The following is a 22,388-nucleotide window of genomic DNA, read 5'->3' as shown; positions in this document are numbered from 1 at the left end:
ATTTCTGGATGAAACATTGGCTCTGGATCCGTTTCAGTCCGGCTTCCGCCCTGGTTATGGGACCGAGACAGCTTTGGTGGCGCTAACAGATGATCTTCGTAGACAGCTGGATCGAGGCGGTTCGGGCTTGCTGATTCTTTTAGATTTGTCAGCAGCCTTCGATATGGTCGACCACGATCTTTTAGACCACCGCCTTGCCGACGTGGGGATTCAGGGCACAGTCCGACAATGGCTGCGCTCCTTTATCTCAGGTCGGGGACAGAGAGTGGTGCTAGGGAGGGAATTGTCGCCGCGACACTCCTTGGTGTGTGGAGTTCCGCAGGGCACAATCCTTTCCCCGATGCTTTTTAATATCTTTATGCGCCCTCTTGCCCAGATTGTCCGGAGTTTCGGGCTGGGCTGTCATCAATATGCTGATGACACCCAGCTTTTTCTGTTGATGGACGGCCGCCCTGACTCGGTCCCAGACACACTGGCCAGGTGCTTGGAGGCTGTGGCTGCATGGATGCGTGGGAGCCGGTTGAAGTTAAACCCTTCGAAGACAGAGGTCCTCTGGCTGGGTCGGGACGACATGGGGTTGGGAGGCCAACTCCCATCTCTTGCGGGGGCCCAATTAGTGCCAGCGCCTTCCGTCAAGAGTTTGGGTGTAACCTTTGATGCCTCTCTTTCTATGGAGGCACAGGTTGCAATCACAGCAAAGGTGGCATTTTTCCATCTCCGCCGTATTAAGCAGTTGGCCCCCTACCTCTCTCGCCCTGATCTGGCCACAGTGATCCATGCGACGGTCACCTCCAGACTTGACTATTGTAACTCGCTCTACGCGGGGCTGCCCCTAAAGCTGACCCAGAAACTCCAGCGGGTGCAGAATGCCGCGGCGAGGCTCCTTACCGGGTCTTTGCCGCGGGACCACATTCATCCAGTGCTTTACCAGCTGCACTGGCTCCCGGTGGAGTACAGGATCAGATTTAAGGTGCTGGTTTTGACCTTTAAAGCCCTATGCGGTTTGGGACCCTCGTATTTAAGGGACCGCCTCTCCTGGTATGTCCCATGTAGGACCTTAAGGTCCTCAAGTGATAATCTTTTGGAGGTCCCGAGCAACAAAGACGTTAGGTTGGCCTCAACTAGGGCCAGGGCCTTCTCAATATTGGCCCCGACTTGGTGGAACAGCCTATCACGGGAGACCAGGGCCCTGCGGGATTTGGCATCTTTCCGCAGGGCCTGCAAGACGGAGCTGTTCCACCTGGCCTTTGGGTTGGTTTCTGTTTAATATTTATGCTTCATCTTTTATTGGTGGGTTATTTTGAAATTGAGACCTGCAGTTTTAATTGAATTTTAAATTTGTATTTTAATCTGTTATTTTAAATTGATCGTTTTTATGTTTTTTGTTGTGATTTTAATTGATGTTAGCCGCCCTGAGCCCGGTTCTCTGGCTGGGAAGGGCGGGGTATAAATAAAATTATTATTATTATTATTATTATTATTATAGGGCATGTGTCATGAATACAGTCTCAGGTTCAACTCCTGGCATCACCAGGTATGGTTTGTAGTTTACCCTGTCCAAAACTCTAGAGCTTGATGGACCAATTCGTTCAACTCAGCATAAGGCGAAGTCCTATGTTCTTATTCTTTCTTCCCGCCCTGCCCTACAAAATGCCGACCCCCTAATAGCTAACTAGCTGTGTAAGTGGAGAAAATACAGACAACTACTAGGTAAACTGAAGTGGCTATTTTTAAATGTCCCCAAGGATAGAAGAGATGGCTGCTCAAGCACATTAATTGAGAAACCATGACATTTAATGTAGCTGGGATTGGGCATCATTGTGACATAGTAGCTCCTCCATCCCCTGGTAATATAGTTTAGGAACCAGGCCTTTTAAAGCAAACTGGCAATATTGGAAGTGACACATCAAGGAGCACTAGGTTTCAACCTTTCAGCCAATCTTTGATGGGTGAACTTTTCACACTGATCAGCTCAGAGATCAGCTCCAACTCAAGTCAGTGAGCACTGCTCTTTTCAGTACTGAGCATCCAAGTTAATCCAGTCAGGAAGAGAGGAGACCAGACCATTTACAGCCACCATTCATAGACAAGGCTGTGACAGTCAAGCCCTGGGCCTGCCTCCTGGTGACTCAGAAACCAGTGACAGCTAGTGAAACCAACAGCCAGTCAGGAGAAAGAGAGGGGAAGTTTTAAGTGTAGGCTTACAGTTTTAACTGTCAGATAGGTACTCAAGAATGTAGATTACGGTATATGTGGCAGAGCTTTCCAAACTTTTTATGTTGGTGGTGGCATACTTTTTAGACATGCATTGTTTTGCAAGGCAGTAGTTCAGTTTAATAGCAAACCAGAGGTTAAACTAACCCCTTTCTGAGCATTTGCATGACACACCTACACACTGCACCCAACACACTAATGTGTTGTGACACACAGTTTGGAATGCTCTGGTCTTCATATTAGACAGGGACATTGGAGATAGGGAGAAACTGTCAGTGTGGGCAGTTGGGGTTTGGGCTATCTGAGTGGGGTTAGCTAGGCAGGGCAACCCTGTTTTGATTCCCTGAAGAGATCTTAAATTCCAGAAGGGAATGGGTGGGTGTTGCTGGTTAGGAACATTAATAGCCATTCTAGGTGGGAAAAGTCTATCCGAATCTTAAGACTGAAAGAGTGCTGTTTTAAATTCTCTGTATAGAGTTTGTGTCTCCCTTAGCGTCTCTATCATGCTTTACACTCTCATAGAGTGTTTAACTAAATAAACATTCAGTTTTGTTACCAAAGTGTCTTCTCATCCTTTGAACCTATGCATGGGAAATGAGTGGATATTGTGCAGCTTTTGCAGAAGTACACCACCTTGCTTGGCAGTGTAATCATAAATACTACCAGAAACAGCTATGTCTATACTTCTCCTGAGTTAATAACAGGATTGTTGTTTTTTTCTATTAACACACCAATAAAACCAGTCATGTTACCCAGCACCCATCTTTGGCGAAGGTGTTTATCACAAGGGCTTGTTCAGATCACAAGCCAGCAGAAACAAAGCTACAACGAAACCAGCTGAATGCCATACAAATTTTATTATTAACTTAACATTTAACTTAAGATTGAGACAAGCAGGTCTTGATTCAGTTCATCAAGGGACAAAACCATCTGCCCTTCTCACACACACTCACACACATACCCATTAAATGGTCAGGAATTGCAACCTCAACAGTTCAGCAGGGACAGGCGTTTTTGCTGCTCCCATCTGGTGCCTTCCCCTGCTGCCTCTCCATATCCCGATAAAGTAGAGACTTCTGGGCCTTCAGCCGGCAAGCCAGACACATGAAAATAGATTCCACATTCTGACTTTCTTTGGGGTCCTTGGCTGAGGTTTCAAACAAAAGCATATTATGTGCATCAGCAAACTTCAGGGCCGTGCTGGATGGCACCTGGATCTGGTCCCGCAAGTCACACTTGTTTCCCACAAGCACTTTAGGGACAAGGGCAGGGACTGCATGGCCATTGCACTCCTCAATCCAGGTCTTAAGATTGATGAAGGAAGCCATCTTGGTGACATCATAGACGAAGACAACAGCATGCACATTGCGGTAGTAGTGCTCCACCATGCTCTTCCGGAACCTTTCCTGGCCTGCTGTGTCCCAGACCTGCACCTGTGGAACAGAGCAGAATTTCTGAAGAGTCTACAAGCCAGTTAGAGAGTACATTCATGTAGGATCAGCTCCAGCATTAAGGGTTGACATGGAAGATCATCCATAGCTCAATGTATGAGCACCTGCTTTGCCTGTAGACAATCCCTGGTTGAATTACAGGTGGAGCTTGGAATGTCCCTGCCTAAATCCTCAAGAGTTGCTCTCAGTCTTTGTTGATAATATTGAACTGGAAGGACCAATGGTCTGACTGGGTATAGGGCAGCTATCTATGGTCATATGAAGGCCCTCAGTAAAGTGCTTTTGGCAGGCTCTGGGCTCATCCATCTGAGGCAGCAGGAAGCTACAAGTTGCCACTGAAACAAATTCCCACAATGCCTGTGCTGTACTATCATCGCAATGCCAGAGGCACTGTGGGAAAACTAACAAGGAAGCTCACAGACCCAGCCAGTGTGTGTGTGTTTGTGTGTGTTTGTGTGTGTGCGCGCATGCATGTACGCACCCAAGACAGGAACCAGGGCAAATGAGCTCTGGAGGAAATGCTAGAATCTTTTAACAGCTGACAGAAAATGTTCAGCCTCCATTTATATCCAACTTTTCCTTCAGGAAGCCCAGAGTGTCCCACACGGTTCTTCCTCCCTTTTTTATTTTATTCTCATAACCCTCCTAGTATGGCTGAGATTTCCCCCAATTCATCTTCTGAGCTTTGCTGCTGATTCACGATTTGAAGCTGAACCCTACTCTGACATACTTAGGCTACCACATTATCTAAGGTCATATCCATCCACACCATTTAAAGCACATGGCTTTGCCGTAATGAATGCTGGGAACTGTAGTTTGCCTGCAGTGCTTGAAATTGTAGCTCTGTAGGGGTAAATTACTGTTCTCAGGATTTTTTTGGGAGAAGCTCTAACTTAAAGTGGTAAAAGTGTGTATTGGTTGTGACCTAGTTTAAAATATATGTGGATTTATAAACTGCTTCACAAGAAAAATATGATGAAGAGGTATATTCAATAAAAATCAAATATAGAAGCCTAAAATATTATGAATTCAATAAAATCAAAGTCAATTAAAGTTTTTTCTACAATTATACAGTTATTGTTCCCTAATATGACCCATTTCATAGGTAGGGTCAGCTTTCTCCCCAGCTGAGACAAGGAGAGATTAACAAGAAGACATGGGCCTACTTCCTAGTCCACACCTTTCTTAGCTGAGTAAACATGAATTGACCTCCCTTCACCTAATCTTTTCCCACAACCAGCAATCTCTTCCACATATTAGCCTTTGTAATCTGGTCTTGAAGCCAAACAAGGCCAAATGGCCAATCTTTTTCCTCAGAAGGTTTTCTGAGGGCCTGGAGTCAGAGGAGCTTCAAGGAAACTGGGTCTGCATTCATGAGGCAATAGGAATACACTGCACTGCTTAAGACAGGGGTGCCCAAACTTTTTTCAAAGAGGGCCAGATTTGATGAAGGGAACATGCATGAGGGCCAACCAAAGTTGTTGAGCTTTTTTTTTTTTAGGAATGAAGTTGCTGAGCTTTTTATGATTTAATTAAAAACACACACACACACTGCATCTTCTCTGTAACCTAGGTCAGGCAGGCTCTTCCAGGAGAAAGGTTTGCATGCAGATCTTGGTCTGCTGTGATGGCTTTATATCCCACTAGTGTGTGGGTTCTCACAGTAAAAAATAAAAATGGATGCTTCACTTCCTCCCAGGGTCATCCTGCTCCCATGCTAGTACCTGAAACTAAGGCATGCTCTGGCTTTGCATGATGGTTTGCCTCCTGCAGATAAGGCATGAACAGTACAGTAATCCAAAAGCAAACCTTGGCTACAGTTCATGGTTTGTTTGGAGTGAGACAAACCCTGAGCCTCAGAGTTCAGACTTAACATTAAGCCAAACCATCACTTAGCTATGGGGAATGAGAGCAACAGTCATTTTGACTGTGTGTACCCACACGCTCACATTATATGGGGTTATTTTTAGAGAACATGTTCATGTGGTTGGGAGAGGATGCAAGCTTGCCATATAGAGGGTAACATGTGCGTTTACAACCCTGTGTGGTAGGAAAAAGCTGCTGTGGGTGAGAGATTTGCAGTTAAGAAATTGCAGCGAGGAAAGGGTCAAGCAAAATGTTTCCTGCCAGCTCTCCACTGTCAACCTCCCTTTTCTAAAGCATTAAAAAGAAAGAAAAACGTTTTTAAACATTACATCTATTTGGGCACTCCTGGTCAGAACTCACAACTGCATGGCACCCTGACCACTGGGGTATCTGCAGTTTTCTTTAAAAAGGAGAAACGAAAAGAATGAGCTATCAGATGCAAGGGAAGGCAGAGCTCTTTTACCTTTGACAGTTGAGCAGGACAGGGGACAATGTTGACTGCAGCAGCTTGTTAACCTTAGGTAAAAATAACTGCAACTACACTAAACTCCCTCTCCTGAACAGAATTCCCTACTGTCCTGAACTGCACTTGGAAACTGGAGAGAAAAAGGAGAAAGGTGGACATGAGAGTGGTGGACAGGTGAGATGCTGTGGCTGAATGCTTGTGAAATTGCACTGTAGAGTTTGCAGTGTGGGGTTGAATTCCAAGAGCAGCTGCTCTTTCGGAAGGGGCTGTAACTCAGTTATGGAGCATATGTTTTCCATGTGAAGGGTCCAAGTCCAAGCCCTGGCATCTTCAGGTAGGGTTGGGAAAGATCCATGTCAAAACCCTGCTGGTTGTCCATGTAGACCAGCCTTTCCTAGCCTGGTGCCCTCCAGATTTTTGGACTATAACTCTCATCAGTCCCAGCCAGCATGACCAGTGGTAAGGGATGATGTTAATTGTAATCGAAACCACCTAGAGAGCACCAAGTTGAGAAAGGTTAGTATAGGCAATCTCTTATATGAGTTTTTGCTCTTTAAAGGTCTATGACTCATAGAAGCATACAATTATAGAGTTGGAAGGGACCCTGAGAGTCACCGCTTGGATTACTGCAATGCGCTCTACGTGGGGCTACCTTTGAAGGTGACCCGGAAACTACAACTAATCCAGAATGCGGCAGCTAGACTGGTGACTGGGAGTTGCCGCTGGGACCACATAACACCGGTCCTGAGAGATCTACATTGGCTCCCAGTACGTTTCCAAGCACAATTCAAAGTGTTGGTGTTGACGTTTAAAGCCCTAAGTGGCTTTGGTCCTGTATACCTGAAGGAGTGTCTCCACCCCCATCGTTCAGCCCAGACACTGAGATCCAGCGCCAAGGGCCTTCTGGTGGTTCCCTCATTGCGAGAGGTGAGGTTACAGGGAACCAGACAGAGAGCCTTTTCAGTAGTGGCGCCCACCCTGTGGAACACCCTTCCGTCAGATGTCAAAGAAATAAGCAGCTATCCTATTTTTAAGAGACATCTGAAAGCAGCCCTGTTTAGGGACGTTTTTAATATCTAACGCTGTATTGTTTTAACATTCATTTGGGAGCCGCCCAGAGTGGCTGGGGAAGCTCAGCCAGATGGGTGGGATGCAAATAATATATTATTATTATTATTATTATTATTATTATTATTATTATTACTACTACTACTATCTAGTCCAACCCTCTGCAATGTAGGAATCTCAGCTAGATCATACATGACAGGTAGCAATCCAACCTCTGCTTAAAAAGCTCCAAGGAAGGAGAGTCCATAACCTCCTGAGGGAGTCCATTCCACTGTCAAAACAGCTCTTACTGTCAGAAAGTTCTTCCTGAAGTTTAGTCAGAATCTGCTTTCTTATAACTTGGAGCCATTGGCTGGGGTCCTGGCCTCTGGAGCAGGAGAAAACAAGCTTGCTCCATCTTCCATGTGACAGTCCTTAAGATTATTTGAAAATGGCTATCATATCTCCTCTCAGTTTCCTCTTTTCCAGGCTAAACATGCCAAACTCCTACAACCATTCCTCATAAGGCTTGGTTTCCAAACCCTTGCATACATTCCAGCTTGTCAATATCCTTCTTAAACTGAGTATGGCATTAGTATGTAATGTATACTTTGCCCTGGAATTTACTGTAACTGAGCAATCTGAACAGTTCTGCGTATGCCAATTTTATGATATCTAAATATTCTGGATTTTATATATTTCTTCTCTCATCTCCACTGTCAATATGTGTGCTCTCGATTGGCCTAACATTGCAAGGATGTAGCAGAGAGGACTGAACCAGCACACATTTATCCAGTCCTTAATTCCTGGTGTGCAAAAGTGATCTAAAACTAAAACATCCAGAGTTAATAACAGCTTCAGAATCCCACAGTATAGGTAGTCCTTCTGCAACCACACAGAGACCTCAACAGAAGTCTACATAACAGAAGCACCAGGGTTAAGTACAGTTTCTGGGCTGTGATGTGACCATGAGAATGCACTGAAATTTTGGCCCTGCTCATACCTTCCCTTTCTAATAATCATAATCATAATTTTTTAATTTATATTGTATCCCCCACACACCTTCTGAATTCTACTGGGAAGGAGGTGTTTGCTTAGTGAAACATGTGAAATAGCCATAAAGAACAGGGCATCTGAGCACAGTACAGTTATGGAGGCTGGTTCATTCATGCATGCCAATTGATTATGGACATGGTAGTGAACTGCCTGTAGAAACAGGCCATCACAGATTCTGGCACTGAAGCCAGAACTTTCATATCAGGCATAACATTTTTCCAGTGGGGAGGAGGGTGTCAGTTCACAGATGCAAGTCATCAAGTAGTTGAGTAATGAAGTGATGTAAATGCAATGGGCACCATGTCCTGGCCTTCTTTTTCTCTTGCCACTATAGGGCATCACAACCAGCTTTAGCAATCGGGAGTTGCCAAGCTGGGGGTGAAGGATGGGGAATGCTTCCACCACACGACTTCCAGACACTGTGAAGCCCTAAACACTTGTAATTTTAGAAATTAGCCACTGTGAAATTAATCCCCAACCTTCAGAACAACCTAGAGCCAGAATGATGTAAGTAGTTAGGGAGAATATATATATGCAACACAGAGTCAGCCATTGGTCTGTCTATACTGAATAGCAGAGCCTATCCTGGGTTGCAGGCAGGGTTCTTTCTTCCAGCTTTATCAAGGATTGAACCTGGGACCTTCTGCATGCAAAGCAGGGGCTCTACCAGAGATTTTTACGGCCCTTCAAATCCTTACTTAGCCATTAAGTTTACTGGGCCAGTCCCCGTTTTGCTGTCTCTCCCTCCCTCATCATTTCCCACCCAATAGGGTTTTTTGTGAGCATATTAAGATGGTGGTGGTGAGAACAGCACCAGGATTTGGATTAGACAAAATATATACATCTTACACACCATGCCATAAGAAGCTTGCAGTTCAGGGTGGATTGCCTACTGTTGCTCCTCCTCTACCCAAGCCTGTCTTATAAGGGTTTCCTGTTACTCTTCCAATACCAAACAGGGTTCTATAGCCTGCTTCTCTGGGAGTCCATCGATATTTTTTTTTGATTTTTTTTTGCTCCCCAGCTCTCCTCACCTCCATGGGGCGCCCTACATCCTTTCAGACATGGCAGCAATAGAAGACGAGCGGAGCTTTCTGAAGCAGCATCCTGAATTATGGTTGCTAAAAAAAACACCCCGATAACAACAGACGAAGCCACCTGGAAGGAGGACCCAGCTCCCAGAAAGGCTGTGTGCACCAGGCCCGGCTCCCCCGTTCTTTCCCTCTTCCCTCCCTGCTTTTCTTCCTGCTGTACCTTTATGTGCTCTCCCTCTATCTCCACCGCCTTCTCCCTGAAGTCCACGCCGATGGTGGCTTCGGTGTTTGCCGGGAAGGCTCCCCCGCAGAAGCGCACAGTCAGGCAGGTCTTGCCCACGTTGGAGTCGCCAATGACGATGATCTTGAAGATGCGCGTCTGAACAGACTGCTCCATCGAGGCTTCCAGCTCCATTCTGGGAGGACACGCCATCAGCGCTGGCTAGCAGGCTAGGCGAGGATAAGGCTCGGCTTTTCCGTAACGTGAGAGCGTAGCGGAGGAACGCGCAGCGCAAAAGGAACAAATAAAACCCAACGGAGGCAGTACTCGACTGAAAAGCTCAGGGTTGACTCAGTACGGCCGGCATGGCGACAGGGGCGAAACACAGCTCCCTGCCTACAAGACTCCAAGCTATCGGTCCAGCCAGCCGCATTTAAGCGATGAGTCGCAGCTGCGGGAGCACCCTCGAGTCACCGGCCAGGAGCCGCCCATCGCTCCGCGCTTTCATTGGCTGCCGACACCCAGCCGGCTTCCAGCGCACAGCCCCCAAAGGCGGAGCCTTAGCAGCACCCCACCGGCGCCTTGTGTTGCGCTTAGCCAACTAAAAGGCAGGACGAGGGAAACCGATAAGCCTGGGTGGCCCCCACTTGCTTGCCGGCTCTCTCGCTCCTAACTGTTCATCCCCTGCTGCGCATGGGAATGTGCTCATTTCCTTAGCTCTTGCTCACATCTGAGACGGGGGTGCGTGGTGACCCACGTTCTGCTGCTCAAAGAAATGTAAAAACAATTATAATAGAAGACACTACGGAGGCCTCGCATGTTTACAGTGATGGAACACATGCTGCCTAAACAACGCGCTCCAACGTCGCTGAGGGCTGTATTAGTGAGAATGTCGGGATAAGACTGGGAAGATCCAGGCTAAAATCCTCACTCATGACCTTGACCTTGGGCAAGTCCGGCAGAAAATGATGCTTCTTGGACTTCAGCTCCCATCATCCCTGACTTTGCTCCATTTTTGCTGGGGCTGATGGGAATCTGCATCCCAACATCTGGAGGGCTCCACATTTGACTAGCCCTGGCCATTGGCCTACCTAGGGTCCCTTGTGCCCTTGGCAAGGAGCTGCATATGCCCCCCCTGGGGGGGGGGACTTGATCCAACACAGAAGATTCAATGGCATATGCTCTCAGGTTAGGCTGCAATCTTAACCCCATTTACTTGGGACTAAGTTCCACTGAACTCACTGAGATTTACTTCTGAGATTTGGTTAGGATTTTATTGTTGGAGTGGATAAGATTGTGCTGCAGAGTTGTCATCTTTAAACATGTTTACCCATAAGTGAATCCAATGCGAATTCTGTTGGGATTGGTATATAATTTTAGGTTTGCTGTTTTAATCTGGTCTAGAAGTAGCGACAAACTAAATGGAATATAACTGGTTGGCATCTGTCTGTCTTAGGTAACAATGGAGGAGTGCACCTTTGGATGTGAAGCCAAAAGGTTGCAGTGCTATGCCTGTAGAGACTGATGCTGAAGAGACATGTTTTGTTGCAGCTGGCGCAGATCAATATAATCCCCGCAACGGGGTGAACTCCCATTGCTCGGTCCCAGCTCCTGCCCACCTAGCAGTTCAAAAGCACATCAAAGTTCAAGTAGATAAATAGGTACCGCTCCGGCGAGAAGGTAAACACCATTTCCATGCACTGCTCTGGTTCACCAGAAGCGGCTTTGTCATGCTGGCCACATGACCTGGAAGCTATACGCCGGCTCCCTCGGCCATTAATGCAAGGTGAGCGCCGCCACAACCCCAGAGTTGGACACCAACACCAGAGTCAGACACGACTGGACCTAATGGTCAGGGGCCCTTTTACCTTTACCTATTCATAAGATAACCAGAAACAATAATAAGACCATGGGCAAGTGGTTCTCAGTTCTAACTGAATGAGGTCAGCCTCATGGATAGATGAAAATCCTCAGGTTTTCCCTGCTACTACAGAAGGAGACAGCCGCCTTCCACAAATGATGCTTGATGGTAAACAGGGTTTTTGTTCTCCTGGCATGTTAAAGGGTGCATGATGTTTTTCAGCTGTGACTCTGTTGTCATTCTTGGAGAATTCCAGAGCAGAAGACCAGGTGAAACCAGAAGCTCTCCTGCTTGTGGCAGAACTGCTGAAGAGGTTGGCGCCTGCTTCAGCAAAGCAGCATCTTACAATGCTGGTGAGGATGACAGTTAGGATGAAGCTGCTGCTGCTGCTGCTACTATACAAAGCTTAGGCTCAGTTGTTTCTTAATGAAGCGATCTTAGAATTATGCCAAGCCTTAGATCAGTGCTCACATTATATGTGGTGCCCAAAATATGTTGCTCTATATTGCAAATGTGCCTTTGGGTCCCAAAAAGTGTTGACCACCACCTGGGCTACAGAAATGATATTAGCACGATCATGGCTGTTATTTGTTTATCATTACCATCACCCTTCCCTTTTGTTTACAAAGTGCTTTAGGCAACTTCTATATCTTTCATATCTTCTTCAGTCTGCAGGCTGATGCCCTGCTCTTGGGGATTCAGCAACTGTACCCATTTAGTAAATAGCTTGCACTGCAACTCCATGCTCAGAACTAGGGCCCCTCTCCAGTCATCCTTTTTGTGGAGGCAAAAACTTAGTTTCATTTTCCTGTGCGCTTCCCTTCCCTTCCCTTGAGCACAACAGAAAGGAAGCAGACAACCAGTTAGTTTCACACCACAAGTTTGAGATCCCCCAAAGTTGTGCACTCAGTCCTTTCTTTGTTCCCCCACCCCACTCCCTAAAGGGGCCACACACTGCCCAGATCTATGATCCTTGCCCATCACCTTACGAAATGGTTGTGAACAGGTAGAAGAGCAGGGACTCTCCCTCCACAGACTGCCTGGTAACCCAGGAGTGCCAAGCAACTGTGTCATTTTTGTGGAGTGTGTGTGCTGCCTGATGGGGTGGGGTGGGGGCCTAGGCCAGTCAATCTCTCTCTTAAGTAGGGTTGTTGCAAGGGTATAAATGAGGGGTTTGGTGATAAAAGAGTCCATGGACACTGCCTTAAGCTCCTTATTGTAAAGGCTGGATAGACAGATAATAAACTGGGACCTTGACACCTGTATGACTTGCTGCTAGGAAAATAGAGATAGACACAAGCAGCAAATTCTGCTTGTAGCAGACTCTAATTCACACACATTTCCCAGGACTATTTTGGCCTTTAAAGCAGGTACTAGGGCTAAAGCATGTGGAAGAATTGAAAACTAACTTCATCCAATGGCATATATACAGTCAGGTGTGTTTCAGTAGCAATGGCGCGCACACATATACACACATTTACAATACTCCATTCTTTAGCAGAGCTCTAATCCAAGATCAGCAAACTTTTTCACTGTCCCTCAGACCTTGTGGGGGGCCGGACTATATTTTTTGGGGGGAAATGAACAAATTCCTATGCCCCACAAATAACCCAGAGATGCATTTTAAATAAAAGCACACATTCTACTCATGTAAAAACACCAGGCACGCCCCACAAATAACCCAGAGATGCATTTTAAATAAAAAGGACATATTCTACTCATGTAAAAACACGCTGATTCCCTGATTGTCCGCGGGCCAGATTTAGAAAGCGATTGGGCCGCATCTGACCCCCGGGCCTTAGTTTGGGGACCCCTGCTCTAACCTCTCATTACTGGGGTATTTGATTAATTATAAAAGTATACTCTCAATTAATTTTGCATGTGATATATACCGTGTGTGTGTGTGTGTGTGTGTGGTAAAAAGGTGGCGAGCGGGTGGCGCTGTGGTCTAAACCACAGAGCCTCTTGGGCTTGCCGATTGGAAGGTCGGCAGTTCGAATCCCCGCAACAGGGTGAGCTCCTGTTGGTATGTCCCAGCTCCTGCCCACCTAGCAGTTCGAAAGCAAGTCAAAGTGCAAGTAGATAAATACCGGTAGGTACCATTGTGGGGGGAAGGTAAATGGTGTTTCCGTGTGCTCTGGCTTCCATCACAGTGTCCCACTGCGCCAGAAGTTGTTTAGTCATTCTGGCCACATGACCCAGAAAGCTGTCTGCGGACAAACGCCGGCTCCCTTGGACTGAAAGCGAGATGAGCGCTGCACCCCAGTCTCCTTTGCCTGGACTTTACCATTCAGGGGTCCTTGACCTTTACCTTTTACACATACACGGTTACAAAAGTTGCATGTGCAAGATAACCTTCTTAGCAACAAAGCAAGTTACTAGATTGCAGTTACATAATCTCTGCATTGGCTGTTCTGTCTGTGGCTGATGGGAACTGGAGCCCTACATCTGGAAGGCAATTCCTGATCTAAAAGCAGAACTATTACTTTATTCAAATTAACATTTATGAATCAGTTAATATCCATTATGATAGGAACATAGGAAGCTGCTTTACCATGGGGCCATCTAGCTCAGTATTGTCTATACTGCCTGGCAGTAGCTGTCCAGGATTTCAGGCTGGACTATCCCCAGCCCTATCTAGAGGTATCAGGGATGCAAAGCAGATTCTCTGCCACTGAGCTATGGCTCTTTCCAATGTCTCTGATCTTTGGCCTGCTGACTGGGACTGATGAGAGTTGGAGCCCAAAAATATCTAGAGGACCAGTTTCCCCATCCCAAGTTTAAAGCTACCAGATTCCTATAGTCATTTCATCTCATCACTCGTTCTTCCACTCTCTCAATAAAAAAAGATAGTGGTGATAATACTAGTGCTACAAATACTACAGATCAGAGCTTGAGCCACTTGTGTGCTCCAACCCATCACCTGAAGACCAGCATACGTGAGCAGGGGTAGGCAGACTCCAAGTTTATGAGATCCTGTTGTTAATAGGACCCCGAGATCCACCCATAGGAACCATGCATTGAATGTTGGCTTGGGTAGTGCTCCTGGACATGCATTTAGAATAAAGAAAAGCACCACCTGCTCAGGTAGCAATTTGTTTTCACTACCAGAATCAAAACCCACAGGCTGGACCCCATCTGGTTCAATAAGAACCCCAGCTCACCATTTGTGACTGTCTTCCTCAACCAGTGTGTGGGTAAAGCCATACTCTGCCACTTCTGCTTTGCTGACACCTGGATGATGTTCAGCAAAAATTCCTTCCAATCAGCCCTGGGAATAGTTTTATTTGCAAGTGCAGGATGAATTTTACCTATTATATGCTGTGATTCTTTCAGATGCATGTCCACAGCACCAATTTATTAATGTTCATGTAGTAAGATATGGTTGTCTGATATGTTTGTTATATGATTGTATGAGATGATAGTGTATGATTGTACAAGAGGATTGCGTGATAGTGTGATATTATGATTATTTGATATTGTGATGGTGATTGTGTGATATGATTGTATGAATTACAACTGCATATTATGATTGTATGATATCATGATTGTACATTATATGATTATATATTATGACTGTATGATATTATGGTTGTATATTTTGATGCTATGAATGCATTGTCCTTTTTTTAAAGCCATCTAAGCTGTACCACCATCTTGCAGCAGTGAGTTCCACTGATTCAGGTACAACTGAACCCATAATTCAGAAGTCATGAATCTCTGAGCTGCAACCAGGGGGGTAGTCAACACAGATACTAGCCTACCTTACAGCAGTGTCACAACAATTAGTTTGTGCACAAAGGGTTTTGTCTACCAAATATTAAATATGCACCATTCCTTTTCCATGTAGCCATTTCTCAGCAATGGCAACAGTGAAACATTGGAAAGGTTTAGAGCAGTATTATTTCCCATGCTGGTGCCCTCCAGACGTTTTTCATTCTGTGTTCCCAGACTGTTCCTCAATTGACTGAGCAAGTGTCCACCAGTGCAACTGATTGCATTGGATTCCTCTGCTGCACAACATTCAAACTCACCCATCTGCCAGTGCCAAACTCTTGTGTCAATGGGCAGAAAACACTGGATATAGCCTCTTGTTGTTGTAGGAGAGTCAGCCATCACCAACACACCACACCACATCCCCAGACTTGTCAATGAGAAGTGAGCGCTATCCTAATTCTTCTGTGTGTGAGGATTGATAGAGATGTGCCTTAAAAGGAATTATTATCCTCAGTGGGGCCATCAGAGTAATATGCACCAGAGCCAAGCTGGCTCTCCCTTTCAATGAATGAACCTTGTCACTAGGCACTATAGTGAATGAACTTAAGAGAGTAAATACCTACACCTTGCCGGCAACCATTTACTAAAATGTAACCATAAGGCACAAGCTGCCATCTTTTTTTCTCCTTCTGAAAGCATAAAAAGAGACTACTTGTGGGTGATCTTCTGCAGCATCTGCTGATTTTTCCAGCTTTGGAAATTGGGTTCATTTGGATTTCTCCAGCTTTGGAAATAGGAGCCCAGCATCTGGCCCAAGCCTCCTGCCTTCAAAGGGAGACCTTTCGCCATAGTAGCGAGGAAGAAAGTTCAAGTTGCTTAGAGACCTTTCCGTGGGACTAACACCCAGCCTGGTGAGGATTTTATCAGCGGTGTCTGGGATCATTGGTTGCAGGAGGCTCCCATAAATCCGGAGGCATTCCAGAGTGACGTGGAGGATGGTGTCTTGCCACTGCCGCTGCTCGGGATCTTCACGGCGTAGTTTCCAAGGCGCGTGCCTCTGAAGGAAGCCATTTGTCTGCCTCACGCAGTCCAGGATCGATTCTAAAGCTTTGTAGATCTGAAAGCGTTCGAAGCAGTCGCTCACATGGGCAGGCAGGTCTTTCACTGATGACACCAGTTTGTAGTCCTCAGCCAAGGCTTTGCCTCTCCTATTAGGAGCATCCATGACCTGAGGGAAACATGCCTCTGAAAAGCCTGGGTAGCTTCTGCTGGGATTGAGGCTGGGGGCCGTGCACCGGTTAAGAAGACCCCCCAAGGCATCAGCCAACTCTGAATTGACCAAGTTGACAGCCTTCTCATCATAGTAGTCGCAGTCTCGCTCAGGGACACCCTGTCTCAGCAGGAAGTACCGAAAGCCGTCCACTGAGTACCGCTGGAAACAGGCCTGAGGGTCTACCACATTGCCCAGCGTTTTTGACATCTTCTGCCCTTGCACCGTCCAGTGGGAGTGCACCAAGATTTTCTCTGGAGGCTCCAGCCCCACTGCCATGAGCAGGGCAGGCCAGTAGATGGCGTGGAACTTGAGGATATCTTTGCCCACAATGTGGGTTGCACTGGGCCACCAGGTGTGGTGTGTGTCGGGATAACCCACAACAGTCAGGTAGTTCACCAGGGCATCGACCCAGACGTAAATGGTCTGCGTCGAGTCGTGGGGGACAGGGATGCCCCACTGCAGCCGCTTTCGGTCACGCGACACAGAGAGGTCAGGCAAGTCCTGCTCCAGCCAATGGAGCACCTGCTGGTGGAAAGGCTCAGGGGTTATGGCTGCCTTGCTATCCTGGAGCCATCTCAGCAAAGGTTCCCGGAACTCGGACAGTTTGAACATGAAGTTCTCCTCTTTGGTCCAGTGCACCTGAGATACAAGAGAGAAACTGGTCACAACCTTTTTCTTGCTGTCTCCCCTACAAATAGTTATTCATTTGTTTATATTCATTGCATCTATGATGGAACCTTTGGCCTTCCAGATGTTGCTGGACTATTACTCCCATTGCCCTTTATAGTTCAAAGTACAGCTCCTATCACCCCAAACTATGCTGGCTGGGGCTGATGGGAATTACCGAGTCCAACAACATCTGCAAGGCCAGAAGTTCCTCCACATCTGCATTACATTTATATTCCCCCCCATGCAGAAATCCCAAGGGAGCAGATAAGACTATTTATGTATGGCTGTGTGAATGTTATTGGTCCAGAGATGGAAAGAAGATAAAGTCCCTACCAGAGAAGAATGGCAGATCAAGTTGATGGATTATGCTGAAATGGCAAAAATGACCAGAAGAATCAGAAATTAGGAAGACCGAAATTTTAATAAGGAATGGGGGGGGGATTATAACTTATTGTAAACAGTTAAAATTGTTAGTAGGGTTGGAAATTCACTTTAATGGTGAATTTTGGACACAATGTAGAGGTAAAAGATTTTGGATTTGCAGGAGGAAATGATTAACAATAGGACCCACAAAGAAGAGGAGGGAAGTCCAAGAGATTCCTTGGAATCTTGTTTTTATGTTGTAAGTTGGACACATGACTCTAAAACTTGAATTTGAAAAACCAAATACATACATACATACATACATACATACATACATACATAATTTATATCCCCCCTTTATTTCATAAAGTTTAAGGCGACATATATAGAGCTCCTAAGTAGCCTCCCATCCAGGCACTGACCACTCTCAAACCCCATGAGCACTATACATTTAAAGCAACATCATGGCTTTAGCTTCCCCCAAAGAATTCTGAGAACTGTAGTTTGTTAAGGGTGTTGGTAACTGCAGCTCTGCAAAGGTAATGGGGGAGGTCTCCTAAAAACTCTCAGCACCCTTCCAAAACTACAGTTCCCAGGGCATTTTACTGAAAGTATAGCACACATGGGTCCTCAGACTTGCTAAGCTCCAGAAAAATTGCTACATGATATTCCTTCATACCAGGACGGTTCAACACATGGCCCAAGGGCCACATGTCACCCTTGAGGCCTTTTTGGTGGCCCTCAGCAACGTTTGACTCTCCCCAACCAGGTAAGCAAGGCACTAGGCTTTGAGAAGGAGGCATGAGGGCTTTGATAGAGTGCTCAAGTCCTCCTGCCTCCTTTCCAAAACCTTGTTACTGCTTCTCCAGCTTTGGGAAGGAGGTGGGAGGCTCTATGATGCTTCTTAAGCCTCATACCCCCCTTGCCAAAAACCAGCACCTCATTTATCTGGTAGCATTGGGGGGGGGCAATCACATTTCGGCCTTCCAGTCCCCATGACAACACAGAGTGCGGTTTGCAGGTTCTGTGTTGAAGTACTCTTGCGGCCCACTTAGTATGAAAAGTTGGACCGCCCTGCTTCAGTAAATAACCAGGAACCCTTATTCATTTTGTTTCAGTATTTATACCACGCCTTTCTATAATAAAGCAGGGTTATTCACACAAACACCAGCTATGCCCTCCAAAATGGATTAAGTATTAAACCATGTATAGAAATAAATTCCTCGTAACATGCAGAAAATGTCTACGCAGAATTAAAGGACAAATTGTTGTTTCTCCCTAATCCAAAGCTGTGCATATGCTGCATTGTTAGGTGCCAAGAGAAACCAAATCCTATAGCCTGCATAAATTGTGCAAATTAAGCAACCTTAATGTGTCTGCTTATGTTACATCAACAAGTCGAACCTGCAACAAAATGTTGCAGTGCTAAGTGTCCGGCTTAGAGTGTTCAAGGTCCCAGCCAGCCACATTCTTTGCATCTTTCCAGTTTCCATTCCCCCTCCCACACAAAACTCCATCATCATTCTGTGCCCACTAAATTTGCTTAATCCTCACTTAGTTCCCACCTGTCACCTTTATATCTTTTATTCCCTTAAGGTTTTTGTGTTTCTACAAGGTTCCTCTGAGCCTGCTGCTAATTCCTTCTTAAGCAGTTTTGATATTTCAGCAAAAGAAAAAAGAAAAAAGAAAAAAAAAGATTCAGAGTCAGAGAACTTTCACTATTAATGTACAGGATTAATTTTTCTTTGCTTCTCATAGAATACAGAAACACAACTGTTAAGGCAGGGGTCCCCAAACTAAGGCCCGGGGGCCGCATGCGGCCCAATTGCCTTCTAAATCTGGCCCGCGAACGGTCCAGGAATCAGCGTGTTTTTACAAGTAGAATGTGTCCTTTTATTTAAAATGCACCTCTGGGTGATTTGTGGGGGCTGGTTGGTGTTTTTACATGAGTAGAATGTGTCCGTTTATTTAAAATGCACCTCTGGGTTATTTGTGGGGCCTGCCTGGTGTTTTTACATGAGCAGAATGTGTGCTTTTATTTAAAATGTACCTCTGGGTTATTTGTGGGGCCTGGTTGGTGTTTTTACATGAGCAGAATGTGTGCTTTTATTTAAAATGCATCTCTGGGTTATTTATGGGGCATAGAAATTCGTTCATATTTTTTTCAAAACATAGTCCGGCCCCCCACAAGGTCTGAGGGACAGTGGACCGGCCCCCTGCTGGAAAAGTTTGCTGACCCCTGTGTTAAGGGCTTCTTACTGGAAATCTTGGTCACCCCCACTTGCTCACTTCTGAGATTGCAACAGGTATTACATACTAACTTTGCAAACTGAAGGACTAGAAACTTGCTTTTCAAATCCCCAGGAAATTCCCAGGATGCTGAATTTTCCACCAATTATCAAATTTCTATGCTTGTGCAGCACGATTGTGAAGCACACACATATTTGGCCTCATACCCTGACTTAATTGCTCAGTCATTTCTGCTGTAATTCCACCTGTAAAAAAGCTTGAGATTGTGTGTGTACCAATGCTGCAAGAGACATTTGCATTTTCCCAATGCCCCTTCCTATGCCAAAGACAGGAGGCAAATTTCTAAGCCACGACTCACATAGCAATCATTTCTCATCATTTAGCCTCACTCAGCAACACAGGTGGTTTGTGTGCTTGAAATTGAATGGCTGGGCAGAAGCACTTCTGGAGTGATTTTGCAAGATGCAGCATTGCTTGGTGACACTACGTAACATCGTGGTGGCTGCAGTCATTTGGGAATCAGCCATGCAGTAAAGTCAATGTGACTGTGTTCTTCCTACTGCATGAAAAGGAAGGGGCAGAGGATGATTTCTTAGCAGGATGAAAAGAGGTGAGTCTTCAAATATAATAATCAAAGGTTGGAGGGGAAAAAAATCAAAGCAACGTCTACGAACTTGAGATTTCACATCAGTCTGCCAATGTGCTGAGGTCATCATCAGAGGCCTTCCTCAAACATCAAAGTGAGGGGCTGTGTACCCAACATACATTTCAAGCACATTTAAATCACACCTGTTCCCCAAATAAGAATCCTCAACTGTAGTTTATCTCTCACGGAGCTACAGTTCCCAGCACCCTTAATAAATTATTGGTCTCAGGATGGTAGGGAAATGGAGGTGTTCACATATATGCTGTGAATGTAGCCAGGGTCTTCTCACTTTGTGACTCGCCATCTCTGAAATGCTCTACCAAAGGAGGCCCACCTGATACCTACTTTGCTAAATTTTCAGCACCACGGAAATATATTTCTTTAACACCCACCCACCAGCTTCTAACTCTGAAAACTGAAACAATTTAATTGTTTACAGTTACTAATCCACTGCTCTCAATCTTACTCAAAAAATTTTGTATGAGGTTTTTTTTATGTGAATCAACCTGGGAATATTTATGGTTAATAAATAATTAAATTTCAGAAGTATCACTGAAGCCTTTCTTGCTTAAAGCCAAGGCAGAGGTCAGGTGAAAAGTGTTTCTAAAATATAACTGCATTTGTGTGCTTCCTATTTGCCCCAAATGCTTGTTGAGATGTGTTGCATGAGATCACAGGGGCCATCCTAGAGCAGGCTCTGCTGCAAATCTCAAAAGATACTTTCCCGAGTGATGGAACTCTACAAAACAGGGCTTCCATATCAGAACTGAAAAGGTACAGAGGTGCTTTTCATTACCTGGTGGCCACTCTCAAGTGAGACCATGTGCCTGTGGCCTTGAGCATCAGGTTGCTCAGTGACCTGGGAAGCAGCCAAGAAGGTTTCTTCAGCAGTACAGTACCAGCCTTCATAGTGGGCCTGGTAGAGCCAGCCCTGGTCCTGCAGAGCAGCCCAGAAATGCTCTACAGCCCGTTTGTGCCGAGGTTCTGTAGTACGGATGAAGTCTGTATAAGAGATGCCCGCCTGGGTGAAGAGTTCTTGGAATTTAGTTGATATACGGTTACAGAACAGTTCAGGGGAACTGCCTGCAGCTGCTGCTGTCATCTGGATCTTCAGACCATGTTCATCAGTTCCTGTGCAGAGAAATAGAATAGTGCAAAGAATTAAGAATCCAACAGACCTGGTATCTGTGGGCCTCCAGATGTTGTTGGGCTACAACTCTCATCCACAAGCAGCCTGACCAATGATCAAGGATGATGGGAACTGCAGCTAACCAACATCTGGGTAGCCAAGGTTGGAAGACTGCACTAGACAGGCTTCTACTGTGATCCAGCTGATCTGATGTTCTTAGGGCTGGAAAATGGAGAAAACTGGTTATATTAAAGGAAAAAGAACCCCCCTCCCCAAATATGTTGTTGGACTACAGCATCTATCTATCATCACTGCTGGGAATTCTGGCTGAGACTAATGAGAGCTGCAGCCCAATAGCAACTGGCAGCTACTGGTAGGTGGGTGGGTGGGTAAGGAGTGTGTCACAGCTGTTGCTGCTGCTGCTGCAGCAGCAGGTGATGCATTACTGTCTGGGAGGCCGGATCTGCTGCCCCTGTGGATCCTGCCCACAAAGTGACTGCCTCACCTTCCCTCGGGAGTTGGCTGGTTCCGCACACTTGCATGCACACGTGCTTCATTGAAACTCCATCCTGCTATTTACCCATCTCCCCTCAGATAAGATTGTAAGCTTGAGGGACTGTCTTCTCCGCACAAGGGAGACGAACACAACAACAACAAACAACAAACTTTAAACAACCGCTTTAAAGAACGCTCAAGGAAAAGCCTCCATTGATCAGCAGCATCTAGCAGCCTTTGACACACGAGAAGAAAACCCACCACCCATTCACACAACCCCCATTGCCAGTCCTCTCACTGACCCGTGGTAAAGCGCCCTCTTCCGCGGCCCTGCAGCTCCCGGTGCCGGTGCAGCGCATCAGCCAGCAGCGCAGAGTACAGGTGCCCGATGTGCGGAGGGCCGTTCGCGTAGAAGATGGGCGTGGTGAGCAGCCGCCGCCGGCCGTTCCGATCCGAGGCGTGGCAGCCTCTCCACGAACCCTTCCCGGGGAGGACAGCAGCGCGGAGCAGGCGGCGCGCGGCGTGGGAGCGGAGCAGCAGCAGCAGCAGCATGATCGCCGCACGCGGGGAGGGCGCCGCCGCCGGAGGACAAGGAGACCACGCCCCTCCCCAGGCGCCCCTCCCCCTTGCC

At 46.2% G+C, this 22,388-nt stretch overlaps 2 protein-coding genes across 2 annotated transcripts; both read right to left on the bottom strand.

Moving 5' to 3' along the window:
- Positions 1–3,052: 3,052 nt before the first annotated feature.
- Positions 3,053–10,131, bottom strand: RAB33A (RAB33A, member RAS oncogene family). Its single transcript, XM_033138021.1, has 2 exons — positions 9,355–10,131; positions 3,053–3,647 (listed from the first exon to the last, which is right to left on the bottom strand). The coding sequence occupies exons 1-2, from the start codon at positions 9,565–9,567 to the stop codon at positions 3,210–3,212; spliced, it is 651 nt and encodes a 216-aa protein (XP_032993912.1). The 5' UTR covers positions 9,568–10,131; the 3' UTR covers positions 3,053–3,209.
- A 5,421-nt stretch (positions 10,132–15,552) lies between these two features.
- On the bottom strand, positions 15,553–22,328 carry MARS2 (methionyl-tRNA synthetase 2, mitochondrial). Its single transcript, XM_033137840.1, has 3 exons — positions 22,060–22,328; positions 20,930–21,264; positions 15,553–16,844 (listed from the first exon to the last, which is right to left on the bottom strand). The coding sequence occupies exons 1-3, from the start codon at positions 22,307–22,309 to the stop codon at positions 15,699–15,701; spliced, it is 1,731 nt and encodes a 576-aa protein (XP_032993731.1). The 5' UTR covers positions 22,310–22,328; the 3' UTR covers positions 15,553–15,698.
- Between the last annotated feature and the right edge of the window lie 60 nt (positions 22,329–22,388).

This window comes from Lacerta agilis, chromosome Z (genome assembly GCF_009819535.1).
Source record: "Lacerta agilis isolate rLacAgi1 chromosome Z, rLacAgi1.pri, whole genome shotgun sequence".
Taxonomy (NCBI): domain Eukaryota; kingdom Metazoa; phylum Chordata; class Lepidosauria; order Squamata; family Lacertidae; genus Lacerta; species Lacerta agilis.
This window is presented reverse-complemented; position numbering and strand designations above follow the sequence as displayed.

Bases quoted from the DNA above. Each gene is read 5' to 3' on its own strand.
- RAB33A (XM_033138021.1), bottom strand. From the start codon at position 9,567: ATGGCGTGTCCTCCCAGAATGGAGCTGGAAGCCTCGATGGAGCAGTCT. The intron at 3,648-9,354 runs GTACAGCAGGAA...TCTGTTCCACAG, and splicing joins TAGAGGGAGAGCACATAAAG to GTGCAGGTCTGGGACACAGC.
- MARS2 (XM_033137840.1), bottom strand. From the start codon at position 22,309: ATGCTGCTGCTGCTGCTGCTCCGCTCCCACGCCGCGCGCCGCCTGCTC. The intron at 21,265-22,059 runs GTCAGTGAGAGG...TTCTCTGCACAG, and splicing joins AAGAGGGCGCTTTACCACGG to GAACTGATGAACATGGTCTG. The intron at 16,845-20,929 runs GTAATGAAAAGC...CTTGTATCTCAG, and splicing joins CACTTGAGAGTGGCCACCAG to GTGCACTGGACCAAAGAGGA.